The sequence below is a fragment of the Microcaecilia unicolor genome, chromosome 2 (assembly GCF_901765095.1).
Source record: "Microcaecilia unicolor chromosome 2, aMicUni1.1, whole genome shotgun sequence".
Lineage (NCBI taxonomy): Eukaryota > Metazoa > Chordata > Amphibia > Gymnophiona > Siphonopidae > Microcaecilia > Microcaecilia unicolor.
Genome location: NC_044032.1, coordinates 197544915 through 197565099, shown reverse-complemented (window position 1 = coordinate 197565099; position 20185 = coordinate 197544915). Strand labels below are relative to the sequence as shown.

At 41.1% G+C, this 20185-nt stretch overlaps 1 protein-coding gene across 1 annotated transcript in view; it reads right to left on the bottom strand.

The window, feature by feature from the left end:
* The window catches only part of LOC115463258 (semaphorin-4D-like), an 85240-nt gene that overhangs the window by 53573 nt on the left and 11482 nt on the right, over positions 1-20185 (bottom strand). The window contains exons 4-6 of the mRNA XM_030193612.1: positions 17065-17163; positions 9024-9117; positions 2679-2792 (exon numbers count right to left, since the gene is read on the bottom strand). Coding sequence (XP_030049472.1) covers positions 2679-2792; positions 9024-9117; positions 17065-17163 — 307 coding nt within the window. The remainder of the gene's footprint in view (positions 1-2678; positions 2793-9023; positions 9118-17064; positions 17164-20185) is intronic.

Genomic DNA, 20185 nt, shown 5'->3' with positions numbered 1-20185 from the left:
CTTTTAACCACAATACAAGGTACCCTTTTAAGAAAAGTAGGACTTCAGTACAGCAACCATCCACCTCAGCAACAAAAGTGACCACTAATGCTACTCTAGAGGAAATCAGATCCTGAAATGACTCCATAAAATATGTCACATCAGTTACAGGCAACTCTGAAATAGAAATGCTTTCACAGTTAGTTGTAAAGCATCCTTAAAATAATTTTGCAATAGTATCATGGAGAACAAAGGCAAATTCAAGGCTGAACAATGTTCAGTGGAGTGGAGGAGTAGCCTAGTGGTTAGTGCAATAGACTTTGATCCTGGGGAACTGAGTTTGATTCCCACTGCAGCTCCTTGTGACTCTGGGTAAGTCACTTAACCCTCCATTACCCCTGGTACAAAATAAGTACCTGAATATATGTAAACCACTTTGAATGTAGTTGCAAAAACAGAAAGGCAGTATAACAAGTCCCATTTCCCTTTCCCTTCTTCAGCATCTTGACTTCCCTGTGCCTTATCTGCACAGCTCCAGCCATCTGAACTGTATTAAACTAAGACTCCAATTTCCCCAAGCTACTTTAAGGCTTCTTCAACCCTGAAAAATGCTCTAGAATTTTATCAACAGTTTCCTGAGAAAATCTGACAGTGTATTCTTCAAATCCCTGCAATATGAAATTAGTCTTAGATAATAAACATCAGGTATCTTACAAAAGGAAATTTCTCGAAATATGTTTTCAAAAACTATAGAACCTACTGCCATCTCTGTCATCCAAAAAATAGGTTTTGGTAAAGGAACTTCTAAAGCAGCTCTAGATGAAGTTATCAAAGGTGAAAGGAGTGCCCCAGCATGCACTTAGCTATTCAATGCCATACCCTCCCCCAAGTCAAACATGGAGAGATTCGAGGAAAACGAGGAATCCTCAAAATAGGATTCAAAGAGGCCCACAAATCAGAAGAGGTTGATTGAGGGACACTAATCAGAGTGTTCACTCACAAAAGGCTTCAGAGTCACATGTTTATCTATGGGGCTAGATACTGGAACCACTAAAGATGAAAGCTTAGTTTTCCTCTTTCTCATTTTGGTGAAGCTATGTCAGTACTAGAAACTACTGCAGTGTCCCCATAGTGGCACCAAAGGGACATGTTCCCCATTGGTCACATGCCTTCACCACAGGGAGACTTGAATGTATTCCAGTCAGCAGGTCGATGCCATCACGGCCAGGGGTGGAACTTCCTTCCAGGCTCTCTCTCCTCAATCAACTGTTTCCTCTATGACATCCTTGCTAGCTCACCTCTGACTACCACAAACCTAACCCTCTATTCACAGGTCTGTAGGATATTCAGTGCCAGCACCTGCATAACTCTCTTATGTGGCCCCGGCTGAACATTGGCTAGGCCCACATAAGCTCTGGCAACCAGCCTGCCCAAAATTAGCCCCCAATATTCAGTGCGGGTACCTGGACATGACCTGGCATTGAATATTTGGGGCTTATTTAGCCTGCGACGGTTAGCATTTTAAAAAATACTGCCTGTCACCGGCTGACTATTGGAGGGATAATCTATACTTTTTAAAGAAAGGGATGTGTATACATTCCTTTTGAAAATCACCCTCTGGCAACACTTGTACAGGATTTAGGTATGAGTGCCTATTACTATGCAGATTTCAGCCCATTAAATTCCTGCCTGGAAGTGGTGGCCTCTTGGTTACATTCACACAGATTAGTATTAAACCCTGATAAAACTGTAGCATGCTAGCTTTCAGATCTAGTATTTGTGACCTGGATTGGCCACTGTTGGAAACAGCATACTGGGCTTGATGGACCTTCGGTCTGTCCCAGTACGGCAACACATGTTCTTATGTTCATAGGTCATTTAGATCGCCCATCAATTGACCCTGTTGAACAATCATCACCTGGTCTTTCCTAGAATTGACTAGACGCGCAGCATTTTCCTGCCTGCAACCTGCTCTGTGGCATTTGTTACCATCAAATGTACATTCTGAACGAATTTACGCATTCTTTAGAGCCTCTTTTAAAATGTACATGTTTCAGCGGGCATATGAGGAGCCTGGTATGGGATTCATATGACTACAGTGCTGCCTGTGATTCTTCTATAGTGATGTTTCTCTAAAAGAGTATTATATTTTCCTATCTATAATGGATTTCTTTTTCATTCTTCTATGTATTTTAGCCTATGTAAACTTCTTCAACCTATTTTCTACAAGAATGCAGTATAGTAAGAACTGATAGATGATAAACAGTATGGAAAGTACCTGCATACTCTTGCAAATATTATTTAGTATGCACAAATTTTCCAGCACATTTTAAGTAGATATTCACATATTTTATAAACTATGCGTGAAAATGCTAACCCCCTCCAGAATCCCACCCTCAGGAATGCCTCCGCATAAGTTGATTGACCTTATGTGCATAAAATCATTGCCCATAAGTTCATATTGCATTTAACCCAGGTCATTTTATTAAAGGATATTTTCAACACATAAAATGCTGCTTTACTCACAGAAATGCTTTTGAAATTTACCCCATAAATATTTATGGATGAGGACCTATTGCTCCGGACAAAACAAAATAAACCAAAACGGAAAACTTTATTACACGTAAAACAACACAGCTGTGCCTTTGACAACGGAAGCTCTCTCTCACATAGATTCATTACCTACCAGCTCTACTCACCATTAAGCCACTGTGCATAGAGTTCACTTTTCAGCTGGTTTTGTTGCGATTGTCTAAAAATAATGGACTCACTTCCCAGGAAGTTAAAGGATGTTCCGGAGTAAAGTTCTCCATCTTCAATAATGTAGAGAGAAAAAAGTAATTACATCAAAAGACTGTGCCAAGGCTCAATAAAAGGGAGAGGAAACATGTTTATTTATGTTTATAGAGTCACAGAAGAGAGGGTAAAAGAGCATACAAATATAAACAGAAACAGAAAAAAAAGCAACACTGGGCTTTCAGGATTGAGATAATTGACATCCTTTTTATTCTGAAAATGACCCGACATGGGCCATGTTTCGGCGTACAAACGCCTGCCTCAGGGGTCTAACACAAAAACACATAAAAATATTAATCATAAATAGTTGTAAAATAGGACAAACATAACACATATTGAAAACATTACATATATAAAAACTTGTAATATAGAAAAATACATAAATAAATATGCTCAAAAACAAAATTTCCATAAATTAGGTACTTAAAAGTTGCAAATTAATTGCCAATTCTACAAAAATGAGAAAATATATATTAAAACTAAAAGCAATAAATAAACCCATGTTGGACAAAAGAGGACCAAATAATATAAATGAATAATATAATTCAAAACAAGAACTGGGGCAAAGGCGGAAAAAGTTCCTGGATATGAGGCAAGAATCTTTAAATGTTGGAGCAGTTTTCCAATTACGATTCCTTTGCAAATGTATTTTGATATTCAAGGATAAAAAATATATATTCTTTGAACCTGAACAATTAAGGTCATTCCTTGATATGAAGAAAAACCAATGCTAATTCCATCTCTGGTTTATGGTTCTGTAAATTAAGGAGTACCACTGCTTGTTTTTCCTTAAACTTTAAGTTAATAGTACCAAACTTCCTTTGGTTTAATCAATCTTGAATTCCACTCCTTCTCTTTTTGGTGGACTGTTGTAACCAGATTGTAGAGATGTTTTCTATGTATATTATATTCTTTAGTGTATTTGTGTTTATATCTGGTGTATCTTTTCAAAGATGTATTCTTTGTATTATCACTAAAATAATAAATAAATAAATTAAAAAAAAACAAGAACTGGGGCGTTGTTATCGGCCGAGGAGAGATGGGCGTCTTTAGCTGATAATCGAAAAAAAAGGTGTTTTTACCGCGATTTTGGGTCACTTTTTGGACCCTTTTTTTTCACGAACAGGTCCCAAAAAAGTGCCCCAACTGACCAGATGACCACTGGAGGGAATCGGGGATGACCTCCCCGGATTCCCCCAGTGGTCACTAACCCCCTCCCACCAAAAAAAAACCCCACTTTACAAACTTTTTTTCCAGCCTCTATGCCAGCTTCAAATGCCGTACCCACCTCCTTGACAGCAGAATGTGTTCTGTCCTCTGACAGCCTTTCCCTGGTTCTGATGTGGCTCTCGGGTGAGTGTGACACCTTTTCTCTTATGCGCACTGCAGAGTCACATCAGCAATGCATTGTGGTGGGTGTAGGGTATTGGGCTCCGTGATTCCAGTAGCTTGTGGCAAATGCTCACGATGTTGGTAGTTGGTAGGCTCTACTCCCATGGTGCTTTCCCCCCTGCTTACTGGGTCAGAGTGTGCCCTGTTTTGTTTCCGGTAGTCCATGAGGTAGTGGCCATTTTTGTAAGCCAGTTTTAGATCCCTTTCACGTGTTAGCCACGTTACAGAACTTAGTTCAGCCTTGAATGTGGCTGAAAGAGGGCATTGTACAGCATTCTGCCAGCTCTGACCTACTGCTCATCTCAGTACCAGGGAGACTCATTGCCAGTGGGGCACAACCTCTGATCTGCAGTTAACTGTGAGTAAGCGTGCTTATTCCAATAAAGGATGTTTTCGGAGAGATTAGTCTTCAGGTGTCAACTGCTGTGCCAATGTTATACAGCAGCAACCAGTCCTAGAGGCCTGCGTGTATGCAGGTCCCTGGAGCACTTTTAGTGGGTACTGCAGTGCACTTCAGCCAGGCGGACCCAAGCCCATCCCCCCCTACCTGTAACACTTGTGCTGGTAAATGGGAGGCCTGCAAAACCCACTGTACCCACATGTAGGTGCCCCCTTCACCCCTAAGAGCTATGGTAGTGTCGTACATTAGTAGGTAGTGGGTTTTGGGGGAGGGGGGTTGGGGGCTCAGCACCCATGATAAGGGAGCTATGCATGTGGGAGCTTTTTCTGAAGTCCACCGCACTGACCTCTAGGGTGCCTAGTTGGTGTCCTGGCATATCAGGGGGGCCAGTGTACTACGAATCCTGGCCCCTCCCATGACCAAATGGCTCGGATTAGGACGTTTTTGAGCTGGGCGTTTTTAGTTTCCATTATTGCTAAAAAAAACAAACGCCCAGCTGAAAAACGTCCATTTTTTCAAAAATACGGTCTGTCCCGCCTCTTCACGTACCCGTTTTCGGACTTAGACGCCCATGGAGATAGGCGTTCACGTTCGATTATGCCCCTCCACGTCACTTCCCTGCCACAATGCTCTGATCTCTTTGAGAACTAAAAACCGAAGATCAGAAAAACTATGGATGCTTGGATGTTTCACTTATATATTCTGTCATCTTCCACATTTGCTTATTTCCGATCTGACGAAGAAGGGCAACCTTCGAAAGCTAATCAAGAAATGTATTAAGTTATGTCCAATAAAAAAGGTATCATCTTATTTTCTTTTCCATGTTTTATTTTGTTTGATATCTATTGATTACCTCTAAAAGTGGACTAACACGGCTACCACACCTCTCTATTCAAAACAAAGAGATCGTGCATGTCATTTCTTATTTGGCAGTGTGCCATACTGTTATGTTTTCCTTAGCTTATCAGAAATTTCCGTCCAAGACACGTTTTGACAACTGCATTCATCTGCATGATTTTCAATGGTCAAGAATGTTTTAGTTTGTCTGTGGCTATCTTTTCCTATCTAACATGCAATCCATCTTCTATTCCATCAATTTGCAGTACTAAAGATATAATTTAATAACAGTATTCCAAAAACAATTCTCAAAAATTAGTTTATTTTAAGTCTGTTGTATACAGGTAGCATAGGTGCCTATGTGCCTTTATAAACAGGCTCCAACAATGAGCCCCACAAATGTACTAATTCTCTCACACAGATTTACATATGCTCCAAAGCAAATGTGTGTACAAGTGTATTTTATAGGAGCCATTTCATATGGTTAAAAACATGTTTTTCATCCACAAATAAACTTTATAAAATTATCCCACAAATGGAAGGTTTAAAAAGTGCTTTTTTTGTAGACCTTATATTTGTGAATCAGGGTACTGTTTTATAGAGAGACCTGCTAGCTATGGAGATCAGGTCACACCAGGGCACAGTCAACAGCACTAATCAGTTGTTCTTAGGGAATCAGCACTGTAGTATCATTCTGTGGCAGCCTAACCAGGTATATAAGCACCTAACATTTAAGTGACAGCACTTATGCCAGGGATAGAGTTGGTATACATGTTAGCACCAAAGTGCAGCAGATACCTTAACATAAGACTAGCTGTACTAGGTCAGACCAATGGTCCATCTAGCCCAGTATCCTGTTTTCCAAACAGTGGCCAAGCCAGGTCACAAGAACCAGCAGCAATTAGCAGCAACATCCATGCTACCAATCCTGGGGCAAGCAATTGCTTCCCCATGTCTGTCTCAATAGTACTTTTCCTCCAGGAATTTGTCCAAACCTTTTTTAAACCAAGATATGCTAACCGCTGTTACTACATCCTCCGGCAAAGAGTTCAAGAGCTTAACTAATATTTCCTCCTATTTGTTTTAAAAGTATTCCCATGTAACTTACAGTATTCTATTCAGAGGCATAGAGCTATGGATGGGCCTGGGTGGCGCAGTCCAGCTATGGGTGGATCCAGAGGTGGCACAGTCCAGCTACCCATGAGCCAGCATCCCTTGCTCTCTCCCCTCCTGTGGGTCCTTCCAGCATCTCTGCATCTTCCTTCCTTCCCTCACCCCCGCTGTGGTGCTTTCCACCTTACATTATCAGCACTACAAGGCTGCGATTCAGACAGGCTGGCTCTGGGGCCTTCCCTGTGCCATGTCCCGCCCTTTTTGATGCAACTTCCTGTTTGTATGAGGGCGGAAAGCAGCAGAGGGTAGGACCTAGAGAGGCAGCCTTATGAATCACTTAAGGGAGGCACTGAAATTGTAAAGTGGAAACACCACAGTGGGGGGTAGGGGGAGGAGGAAGATGCAAAGATACTGGACCCATGGGAGGAGGGAGGGAAAGGAAGGAGAGGTGCCAGACTAAGGGATGAAGAAAGAGGGAGTCAAATGCTGAGCCTATAGTGGGAGGGAGAGAGGGTAGGAGAGCCAGCCAGATGGTGGAGGGTTGGGGAGGGGGGAAGCAAGAGAGAGGGAAGTGACCACAATGATAAAAGGGATGGAACTCCTTCCATATGAGGAAAGACTAAAGAGGTTAGAGCTCGTCAGCTTGGAAACAAGACAGCTGAGGGAGGATATGATTGAGGTCTATAAAATCCGGAGTGGTGTAGAACAGGTAGAAGTGAATCGGTTTTTTCACTCTTTCAAAAATACAAAGACCAGGCAACAATCAATGAAATTACATGGAAATACTTTTAAAACAAATAGGAGGAAATATTTTTTTCACTCTAAGAATAGTTAAGCTCTGGAACTCGCTGCTAGAGGATGTAACAGCAGTTAGTGTATCTGGGTTTAAAAAGGGTTTGGACAAGTTCCTAGAGGAAAAGTCCATGGTCTGTTATTGAGATGGACATGGGGAAAGCCACTTTTTGCCCTAGGATTGGTAGCATGGAATGTTGCTATTAATTGGGTTTCTGCCAGGTACTTGTGACCTGGATTGGCCACTGTTGGAAACAGAATACTGGGCTAGAGAGGATGGACCATTTGTCTGACCCAGTATGGCTATTCTTATGTTCTTAAGCTAAATGAGATGGGGTTGGAGAAGAGACAGACACATTGGTGTGGGGAGGAAGAAGGGAGGTATACAGAAACAGATAGGAGATGATGGGCATGGGGAGGAGCATGAGGATAGGGTCACAAAGGGGAGATGCTGTATGGAGATGGTATATGGATACAGAGGGGCAATGCTAGACATGGGGGAGGGGTATATGAGAACAGAGGGGATAAAAATGCTGGTGCTGTTGTTTACTAATGAGAATTGATACTATTAACTGAGCTCTGTTGGTGGTTCACTGTGTTGTATTTAATATATGTACTGCTGAAATTTATGTTTTTCTATTGTTTTAAATATTGTGCCTGCACATGTATAACCCCCCTTGAGCCTTGGAAGGTATGGGCTAAATTTTTTAATAATAATAATGATAATAATGTTAGACATGGGGGAGAATAGGAGCATAGGAGGGAAATGCTGGACATGAGGGAGGTATGGGGTACAGAGGGGTGATGCTGGACACAGGGGAAGATGATAGGGACACTGAGAAGAGATATACTGAACAAGGGGAAGATGGAGACTGTAGGAGTATATACTGCCCATTCCTCTTTGTATGCACAAGGCCTGGGGCCTATGAACCAAACTATTTCTGTAACATAACCATCCTGTCATGGCTACTACAAGACTTCCTTTGTGCACTAGTCTGACTGACATTCCAAGGAACAACTGCATTGTCTCTCTGGTGTGAAACCTACAGAGTGAAATTTGTAATGACATAGAAATGAGACAACCTTTGTTAGACCTTCATTAGATGTGCCAGCAGTATCAGCTCTGATAAAGAGGGTCATCTACAAGGCCAGGAGCTTTATTATATTATCTGCAGGACAGCCATCCTGGACCAAACTGATAACAGTCACCATCTAGTCAGCTCAGTGGTCCTAATTAGCCAAGGTTTTACCTCATCTACTGTCCATGTGCACACCGATACAAACAAATCTTTGTGTGTCCAGCTCATCCAATCAGAGAACTGTTCTACATATAATACGATGTTCTCTAAATCATGGACTCTGGCTGAGACATGGAGGGACATTCAGGCAGACTCTCAGGAACGACAAAGAGCAAAAATAAGAGACAGAGTCACCTTTTTCTGATGGGTGTAGTTCCTCTGGGTACCTTACGCACTCAGTGCTTATACAGTACATGACCCTGAACTACAAGTTTGTGCCGTGCTGAGTAAGAACCAGTACAGTGTAGCATCTTTGTTACAGCTAAGATTAGTTCAAGAGAAGGGCTGTGTGCATTCCAGCTTCATTGCTGAGATATCTTTTCACTACGAACACAGACTGAAGACACTGTAGAGCAGTAGGAGAGCAGCAACCATAAAATACTTCTAAATGATTACACAGTAAAATGTCCACTCACCAACCATGACTGATGTATAGCTTTCCATGGGATTAAATGGACTTCTCCCTTTTCCATCTTCATCTCTACCCTCCAGTTTAAATGTAATTAGATTCTGTGATGAAATGATGAGTTTTTCAAATATTGTCAAAATGAAAAATAAAATTCTAGCAAAAACAGTAGAAATTCATTATAACAATGTCAGCCAATTTGTAGCAATGAATGCACTGAGATACTCATGCTGGCTAATTAACATCTAACATCAGTAGAATGGAATGATGGAATCATATTCAAAGCACCAATGACCTCTTCACCCCCAAAAAACAAAGTTTTATTATAGATTTATTTTTATTTTTTTTTTCCATGTGCTTGATATACTGCATGGGATCCAACATGGCTACTGTGCGGATTACAATGCTAAAAACAAAATTAAGGGGAGGACACAAAAAAAAAGGACAACAGAATGTAGATTAACTAAAAGCCTTAGAGACAAATGAGTCTTAAGCAATGCCTTAAATCTTTGATAAGAGGTTTCTGAGCAAAGAGGAAAGAGGAGTGCATTCCAGAGAGAAGGCCCAAGGAAGCTGACAGAGGATTCATGGGAGACAGGCAAAATGCTGGGACAGAGGGCAATACCAGAAGGTTGGTGTTGGAAGAGCAGAGGAAATGTGAGGGAGTATAGGGGAGCAGGACTGAGTGAAGATAAGCAGAAGTAGGAGGGATACATGATTTGAAAATAAGACAGTGGATTTTGAACTCTATCCTTGCTGAAACTGTGATCCAGTGTTCAGAACATAGGAGGTGAGTGACATGGTTGAAGCGATGGGCAGAATGAAGGAGTTTGACTGCAGTTGCTTGAATGAGCTGAAGACGCTTGATGGAATGTAAAGGGAGACTGGCATATAAAGAGTTACAGTAGTCTAGATAGGAGATGACAATGGAAAGAAGAAGAAAGTGGATAAGTATGGGGGGGGGGGGGTCCTAAGTAAGGACGAAGAACGAAGAACTGAATCGATTTGTGTCTTAAAAGTCAGTCTGGAGTCAAATGTTATCCCTAGGATTTTTAAAATGGGAGGGGATGATCATCAATGGAGAGGGAGTGGTGGTAGGATGACTCCAGGATCAGAGAAGACTATGGCTTCGTACTTGGTGGAATTGAGGAATAGGCGATTGCTCTTAAGCCAGGTGGAGATGAGACAAAGACAGTTGTTAATAATAGAAAGAGAGAAGAGGTAGAATCAGTAACTCTGCAAAGATTCTGGATGTTGTCGGCATAACAGAAAGGTACACAGCCCTATTCCTGGATAAACATAAGAAGAGGAGAAAGGAAGATATTAAACAAGGAAGGGGCCATAATGGAACCCTAAAGTTCCAATACCACTTCATCTCTCATCCCGAAAATGAATTCTCTATACTTGACTGCTTTATCTACTCTGCCACTTATGAACTTTAATGCAATACCACTTTGTATTTCTCATTCTGGAAATGGCGATCGCCTTTACAGGATAATGCAAGCCACATTGAGCCTGCAAATAGGTGGGAAAATGTGGGATACAAATACAACAAATAATAATAATAAGGAACACACAAGGTGGCAGGATAAGAAGAACATAAGAATAGCTATACTAGGTCAGATCAATGGTCCATCTAGCCCAGTATCCTGTTTCAAACAGTGGCCAATCCAGGTCACGAGTACCTGGCAGAAACCCAAAGAGTAGCAAGAAGACAGAGTTGAGCTGTGAAAAAGTTGGAAGGAGCACCCTGTGAGGTAGCTGGTGAATCAGGCGAGGAAAATGTCACGAACCCCTAGGGATTGAAGATGAGAGAGAAGGAGGGAATGATCCACCATGTTGAAAGCTGACTATAACAAAATAGTGTTGGTCAAGGCCAGTACGAATGGTGTCATAAAAAGACAGGAGGAGAGTTTCAGTGCTATGCTGAAAGCCAGATTGGAGGAGATGGAATGTGTTATTGTTCAAGCAATTAGACGGTATTCTTCAAAGCGCTATCTTTTCTAGGATCTTTGAAAAGAAAGGGAAATTAGAGATGGGGTGGAAATTGGAGGAAAGGAAAGAGACAAGAAGGGGTTTCTTTAGTAGGGGCCAAACAAGGGTTTTTTTTTTCCAAATTGATGGAAGAAGACCAAGAGTAAGACTAGAATGCAGGAGAGGAAGAAGCAGTGGGGAGAGAAGGGGAAACAAGCTGTTGACCAAACAAGTGGGTCAGGGATCAAGGGAAGAGGAGGATGGATTAAGGGACTTGACTATCCACAAAGAACGATAGCTTTGCATTGCAGATTGAATGAAGACCAGATCATAGTAAGGGTAGTTACAGGGGAGGAAGGGGGCATGGTGGGGATGCCAGGATGAGAAGTAGAAGTGAGCAATGTAGGAGCTAAGGATTGGCAAAGAGCCTCAGTTTTAGCCATCCAAGCAGGGGCAAGGTCATTGAGAGAAAGAACAGATGGGTCATATGATGGAGGAAGAAGATGTAATTCTACCTGTACCAGAAATGGTTTTCAAGGGTGACAATGAGGAGGAACTGAAAGAAATCTCAGTGGACCTGGAAGATGTACTGAACCAAATCGACAAGTAAAAGAGTGATAAATCACCTGGACCAGATGGTATACACCCTAGGGTGCTGAAGGAACTCAAACATGAAATTGCAGATCTGCTGTTAGTGATCTGTACTCTGTTGTTAAAATCGTCCATAGTAACTGAAAATTGGAGGGTAGCCTTTGTAATGCGAATTTTTAAAAAGGTTTCCAGGGGTGATCCGGGAAATTACATATTGTTAAGCCTGACTTCAATGCTGGACAAAATAGTGGAAACTATTATAAAAATAAAATTATGGAACACATAGACAAGCATGGTTTAATGCGACACAGTCACCATGGGTTCAGCCAAAGGAAGTCTTACCTTACCAATTTGCTTCATTTCTTTGAAGGTGTGAATAAGCATGTGGATAATGGTGAGCTGGTTGATATAGTATTTCAAAATTTTTAGAAAGCTTTTGACAGACTTCCTTATGAGAAACTCCTGAGAAATTAACAAGTAATGGGATAGGAGGTAATGTCATTCTGTGGATTAGGAATTGGTTATTGGACAGAAAACAGAAGGTAGGGTTAAATGGCCATTATTCTCAGTGGCAGAGGGTGAATAGTAGAGTGCTGTAAGGATCTGTACTGGGACTATTTAACATATTTTTAAATGATCTGGAAATTGGAATGACGAGTGAAATAATTTAAAACTGCAGATGATACAAAGCTATTCAAAGTTGTCAAAACACATAGCACATGTGGACTGTGAAAAATTACAGGAAGACCTTAGGAAACTGGTAGACTGGGCATCCAAATGGCAGATGAAATTTATTGTGGACAAATGCAAAGAGATGCAAATTGGGAAGAATAATCCGAATCATAGTTACCTGATGATAGGGTCCACCTTAGGAGTCAGCATTCAAGAAAATGATCTAGCTGTCATTGTAGACAATACGCTGAAATCTTCTGCCCAGTGTGCAGCAAAGGCCAAAAAAAGCAAACAGGATGGTAGGAATTATTAGGAATAGGATGCAAAATAAGACCAAGAATATCATAATGCCTCTCTATCGCTCCATAGTGAGACCTCGGCTTGAGTATTGCATTCAATTCTGGTTGCTGTTTCTCAAAACATATATAGCAGAATTAGAAAAGGTTCAAAGAAAAGCAACCAAAATGATAAAGGGAAGGTTAGGGCTCTTCAGCTTGGAAAAGAGACGGCTGAAGGAGGATATGATTGAGGTCTACAAAATCCTGAATGGTGTAGAACGGGTAAAAGTGAATCGCTTTTTCACTCTTTCAAAAAGTACAAAGACCAGGGGACACTCAATGAAATTACATGGAAATACTCTTAAAACAAATAGGAGGAAATATTTTTTTCACTCATATAATAGTTAAACTCTGGAACTCGCTGCTGGAGGATGTGGTAACAGTGGTTAGCATATCTGGATTTTAAAAAGGTCTGTTATTGAGATGGACATGGAGGAAACCACTGCTTGCCCTGGGATTGGTAACATGGAATGGCGCTACTAATCGAGTTTCTGCTAAGTACTTGTGATCTGGATTGGCTACTGTTGGATGTAGGTCTGACCCAGTATGACTATTCAGTGGCGTTCCTAGGCTGGCTGGCACCCGGGGCGGATCGCTGATGCGCCCCCCCCCCCGGGTGCAGCGCGGCCCCCTGGCAAAATTACACCCCCCCGGGTGCAGCGCGATCCCCCCTCCGGGTGCATTTTTACCTGCTGGGGACGTGCCACGCACCTGTCGGCTCCGAGTCCGCTCGTTCCCTGCTGCTCCCTCTGCCCCGGAACAGGAAGTAACCTGTTCCGCGCAGAGGGAGCAGCAGGGAGGGAATGAACGGACTCGGCCAACAGGTGCGCGGCACCCCCCAGCGGTGTGCACCCGGGGCGGACAACCCCCACCGCCCCCCCCCCCCTTGGTAAGCCACTGTGACTATTTTATGTTCCTATGTTAACAGTATGGGATGGAGTGAGCTCCAAAAGAATATGGCGGGCAGCTTATGGTCGATTAATGGTGGTGCTCTTAGGCAAGTACTCACACTTTGCCATCCAAACCGCTGAGCAAAATTCCCGGATCGATGAACAATAGTAGGAGACATCGGCAGTGGTGCGACGCTTGCATCAATGCCTCTCAGCTTGGCAGAGGTAACACTGAAGCAGGTGAAGTTTTGAGGCGAACCAAGGGGAAGAAAGACGACGGGTGCTGGGAGGAGGTAGGAGATAGGCAAAGGTGTCAATGAGATGACACAGAGAGAAGTGGAAAGCATCAACCTGAGAAGCAAGGGAGAGGAAAGGGGAGGAGGGTGGGAGAGAGGAAACCAAAGCGATTAGATGGTTTAAGGCCTGGTCTGAAGTCTGCTACATAAGATTTCAGTTGATTTTCAAATGACTGTACATCCCTACAATCAACTAAAATGTCCACTCAGTCACTACGGATCTCTTTCTAATATGGATCCAGGAATTCATCATTGCAGCAACCTCCCAAGAAGGTGCTGTAACAAAAGTGGTATTTTACATGCATATACTAGTTTGGTAGGGATCTCAATGGGACACTACAAATATGTTAATTGTAATTGTTTTCAGCTAATTTACAGGGTCTCTAGCTGGCAGTTGTGATATATCCTTGACAGCATAGACAGGAATGCTGTGGAGGAGTAGCCTAGTGGTTAATGCAGTGGACGTTGATCCTAGGGAACTGGGGGTTCAGTTCTCACTGCAACTTCTTGTGACTCTTGGCAAGTCACTTAACCCTTCAACAATTAAGTACCTGTATCTAATATGTAAACAGCTTTGATTATAACTACAGAAAGGTGGTATATATCAAGTCCTGTTCCCTTTCCCTTTCCTATTGTACTTTGTAGAATAAGTACATAAGTACTGCCATGCTGGGACAGACCAAAGGTCCATCAAGCCCTGCATCCTGTTTCCAACTGTGGCCAATCCAGGTCACAAATACCTGGCAAGATCCCCAAAAAAGTACAAAACATTTTATGCTGCTTATGCCACAGAAATAGTGGATTTTCCCCAACTCCAAATTAATAATGGTCTATGGACTTTTCCTTTAGGAAGTCAACTAAACCTTTTTTATACTCTGATAAGCTAAACGCCTTTACCACATTCTCTGGCAATGAATTCCAGAGTTGAATTACACGTTGAGTGAAGAAAATTTTTTGTTTTAAAATTACTACTTTTCAGCTTCATTGTGTACCCCCTAGTCCTAATATTTTTGGAAAGAGTAAACAAGCGATTTATGTCTATCCGTTTCGCTCCACTCAGTATTTTATAGACCTCTATCATATTTTCCCTCAGCCATCCTTTCTCCAAGCTGAAGTGCCCAAGCCATTTCAGCCTTTCCTCATAGGGAAGTTGTCCCATCCCTTTTATCATTTTCGTCACCCTTCTCTGTACCTTTTCTAATTCCAATAAATCTTTTTTGAGATGCGGTGACCAGAATTGCACACAGTATTCAAAGTGTGTTTGCACCATAGAGCGATACAAAGGCATTATACCTTCTTCGTTTTTATTTTCCATTCTTTTCCTAATCATACCTAAAATCCTACTTGCTTTCTTTGCTGCCGCAGCACACTAAACAGAGGCTTTCAAAGTATCATCAACGATGTCTCCTAGATCCTTTTCCTGGTCAGTGAATCCTAACGTTGCACCTTGCATCACGTAGCTATAGTTCAGGTTCCTCTTTCCCACATGCATCACTTTGCACTTGCTCACATTAAACATCATCTACCATTTGGATGCCCAGTCTCCCAGTCTCGTAAGGTCATCTTGCAATTTTTCACAATCCTCTTGCGATTTAACAACTTTGAATAACTTTGTGTCATCTGCAAATTTAATTACCTCACTCGCTATTCCCATAGCTAGATCATTTATAAATATGTTAAAAAGCAGCGGTCCCAACACAGACCCCTGTGGAACCCCACCGTCTACCCTTCTCCATTGAGAATACTGACCATTTAACTCTACTTTCTGTTTTCTATCCTTTAATCAGTTTTTAATCCACAATAGAAAGCTATCTCCTATCCCATGACTTTCCAATTCCTCTGGAGTCTTTCATGAGGTACTTTGTCAAATACCTTTTGAAAATCCAGATACACAATATCGATTGACTCACCTTTATCCACATGTTCGTTCACCCCTTTAAAGAAATGTAGTAGATTGGTGAGGCAAGATTTCCTTTCACTAAATCCATGTTGGCTTTGTCTCATTAACCCATGCTTTTGAATATGGTCTGTAATTTTGTTCTTTATAATAGTCTATTTTGCCCGGCACCGACCTCAGGCTCATCAGTCTGTAATTTCCCGGATCACCTCTGAAACCCTATTTAAAAATCGGTGTTATATTGTCCACCCTCAATCTTCCAGTACCGTGCTTGATTTTAAAGATAAATTACATATTACTAACAAAGCAATGCATCCAAGGATACTGAAAGAACTTAAGGAAGTTCTGATGGCTGCATTGTTTGACCTTTTCAATGCTTCTTTAGAGTTGAAAGTGGTTCCAGAGGACTAGAGAAGGGTGGATGTGGTCTCTTTCTACAACAAATAGCAGAAGAGAGGATCAAAGTACACACACAAGAATGAGAAGAAAAAGCACCAAGGGCCATTAAGTGTAAGACAATCAAGACATACAAAATATAATCACATGGTCCAGCAATCAAGTAGGACTCTCTTCAGTGGTGTGCTGGAGCAGGCTCGCAAGAGCTGGTTGTTTAAGTTTTTAAGAATTTTGGGAGCCGGTTGTTAAAGTAGGGCCCTCCATAGCTACTTTAACAACTGGCTCCCAAAATGTGAGCTTGGGCCCCCTGCTAAATTCTCTTTTACTTTGCTGGTGGGGATGCTGAGCCCTGCCAGCCAAGTAAATAGACTGCTGCTGCTCCCCGTTCCTTGTTTCCAGCTCTGAGCAGCAGGCTGGGACTTCTCCAGCATGTGCTGCTCAGAGCAAGACATTGGGAGTGGTGACAGTCCATTTATTGGCTGCCAGCAAAGGTATGCCTAGTGTGCCCGCACGAAGAGAGGGAGGAGAGAGAGGCAAGTGTTCCTCCCCCCCACCCCGGCCACCCCTAGCCCTTCCAACTGCAGAGCTGGCTACATCCGGAAAAAGAGCCTGTTGTTAAAAATTTACCAGCACACCCCTGACTCTCTTCCATATCTATTCCAGTCACACTTGTTGATAAGAAGGCAAAATGAGTTCACATGTATTTGCAGAACGCAAAGCTCAAGTTGGTACATAATTCTGAATACCAGCACACAAATAAGATGAAGAAACCTTATGACAGAGACATTTAAATACATCTATGGCATAAATGCACAGGAGGCAAGTTTCATTTGAAAGGAAGATCTAAAATGAGGGGGTATATGGTGTAAGTGAAAGTTGCTTAAGGAAATACTTCTTCACAGAAACGGTGAACAAGTCATTAACATCTTGTTCTCCATGAGCCTTGCTGTTTAATATATTCCTTTATTGTAATATTCAGTTACAAACTCACACCTACCAGATGGTGGCAAATAGGTCGAAATGCATTTGTTCCACAAACATACAGAGCATTTTTATTCAGTGGTTGTAAAACACGAATATAGTTGAAGCACTCAGTCTGGAATGAAATAAGCAGAAACATAAGATTAACAGAATGCCATCACGTAGGGTCTCTTATCTGAATTGTCAGTGGCACCAAATGTACAATTGAAAAACCAAAGGGAGGTCAAAGCCTCACAAATGTGCGATAACAAACCAAAAGAAGTGAGGCAACAGAAAATGAAGATTCCAAGGGTATGATATAAAACCTTTAATCCTGTACACAATTCCAATTGCCTAGTGTGTAACAGACCAAACCGAGTTTATTAGTTATAGCCGACACTGAAGTTCTTTATACTAATACACCATAGCAAAGGGCACTTTATGTGGTAAAATATTTTTTCATCACACAGTCCATTTCTGTTTTTCCACCTGTCGCTTATTTAGTAGAAGTTTTACAGTTGGTATTGACAAAAAAATTTCTTCATGTTTGAGGATGTGTTTTTATCAAATAAAAGGCACCGCTATGAGTGCAACTGTAGCTCCAGATGTGGCAAACTTATACATTGGTTTGTTTTTTTAATCAACTACCCTATTGGCACTTGCTGTTATATCAATTCAAATTTAAAATGTCCACTGCACGCAAGCTTAATTCTCTAGTTTACTGATAATTTAACCCATATAGAGGAACAGACTTCAGAAACTCGGACAGCTGATAGAGCTTTTACTAATCAGCTGCCCACTCTGCTCTGCATGACTTATTTTTAGTACATGCTGGCGAGAATCATCATCAGTCTGAAAAACCTCCTCTAGCATCAAAATAATCCATTATACTTTTATTAATATATTTTGTGCTGTATACATCACTCTAAGGGTACTTAGCTGTGGTTTGTGCTGGAGTGAATAAACATGTCTACGCCCTACAGTTTTTTTAAAACAATTTTCTAGCCAATTCCCCTTTTCAACATTAAAGTTATTTTCGGAGATGTTTTATGCACAGGAGGTGAGATCCATTGTACTTAAATATTGATATATTCTGCAATTACACACCACTTGTAAGGAATTTTCCTTATTTGTGTTCAAGAAAGGGAAAAAATCTGAGAGATTTAGAGGTGGCTTCTCATTTGACACCTATTGTGATTGTACCTAATGGTGAAACACAGGAAGTACATTACCCATGTACTTCAGAAAGCAGGTGAAAACCTGGCTCTTCCCCCAAGCCTTTACTACACAGGGTGGTTGACTATACACCCATTCTGCACCTGGACTAGCTTGCTAACACACTGTAACTTAGACCAGGTCCTTATATATTGACTAACTATACAAAGAACTTGCCTTTAGTTTGGCCACCCATCTAGTTATCCCAACTGACTGTACCACACATCTTGTCCCCAACTATATATCTGCTCTTGGTCCCTCAGCTATATGTATTGTAGAAAAGTATTAGTGTCATAGCAATGTTATTTGAATGTTCTAATTGTGTGCTTATTAGATACTCCATCATTATTATGTGTACATCGTATTATACCTCTGTTATTTGAATTTCAGAGCTGTTAAATGTGGATATTTTTTTATCCTGTTTCACGGTAGTCTTATTATTAGGTCTCAATTTGCTGCTTTCAAGTTTTCCTCTTTCAATCTGTCTTTGTCTTTACTTGTTCATTTTACTATTGTTATGCTGTTAACAAAATTTTATGTTAAACTGTACCTACTTTACACTACCTTGGATTAATCTCTTCATAAAGGCGGTTAATAAATCCCAATAAATAAATAAACTGCAGTGTATATTCCTCTTCTTATCAAGGGATGTCAGTCATTTTGAATAATGATATGATTTGGTTTAATATTTTGTCTGCTTGTCAGTCTACCTCAGTGATTTATGCTATCTGGTACCCATGTCCTCTGGAGTACTTCATTAAGACTATGAGATCTTTGAAAGCTCATCTGATTGAACATCGCAGTTGTCTTCAGCATCAAGATTGCAAAGCTCCCATTATTACACATTGCTTGGAACACATGCTCACAATTTTAAGGATTTATGATTTTGTGTGATAGACCTAGCAGTTCCCCCCTCTACAGGTATTATCTCAATGCTATTTTATTACACTAAGGGGCTCATTCAAAGCACTTAGACTTACAAAGTTCCATGTTACTATGTAACTTTGTAAGTCTAACCCCTCCCCCCCTGTTTTCTAAGTCATGCTAGCGGCTGCCGGGTGCTAATGCCAAAACAGCTCATTCACCTTGAATGGGCTGTGTTGGCATTAATGCGCGGCAGCCGCTAGCGCAGCTTAGTAAACAGGGGGGTAATTGCTTTGAAAATATGCCTCAAAGAGAAACAATAGGTTTTCAAATTAGACTGCATTGAATCTTGTGGTCTGAATAAAGAAACTGACTGGTGATTTAAGCCATGGCTTTGTGATTTTTGATAAAGCTACTTGAATGATGACATCATCACGTTATGTGAATGCTTATATAGTGGCGTCTCACAGCGCTTTGACGCTATTGCCTTTGGGTATGTATCCTCAGCATTTTAAGGATCTAAATGTTTAAGGATCTAAATGTTCATAGCCATTGAAGCTTGAAAGTAAGCGTATTTTGTGGTGCTATTTTGTTTTTAATTTATTTATAATTTTTTTAATTCTCTTAGTTTTAAGAATCATTTTAATTGTTTGTAGAGCTAATTTCATATTTCATACCAGTCATAAACCCTTGGAAACAGGCACTGTTGATGCCAAAACACCATTTTCAACTACATGGCTTTACAGGAGTCTCATTGGTCTATTTGGATATACTCCAGACACAGTTAATCATCTGATTTTTGTTGGCATCAGGTCAACAAAACCTAAGAATATTGCAACACCAACTCAGATAAGTTGTTCGTTATACGTTAGAACATATAAGAACATAAGCGTTGCCATACTGGGACAGACCGAAGGTCCATCAAGCCCAGCTTCCTGTTTCCTACAGTGGCCAATCCAGGTTACAATTACCTGGCAAGATCCCAAAACAGTACAATACATTTTATGCTGCTTATCCTAGAATTAAGCAGTGGATTTTCTCCAAGTCCATCTTAATAATGGCTTATGGACTTTTCTTTT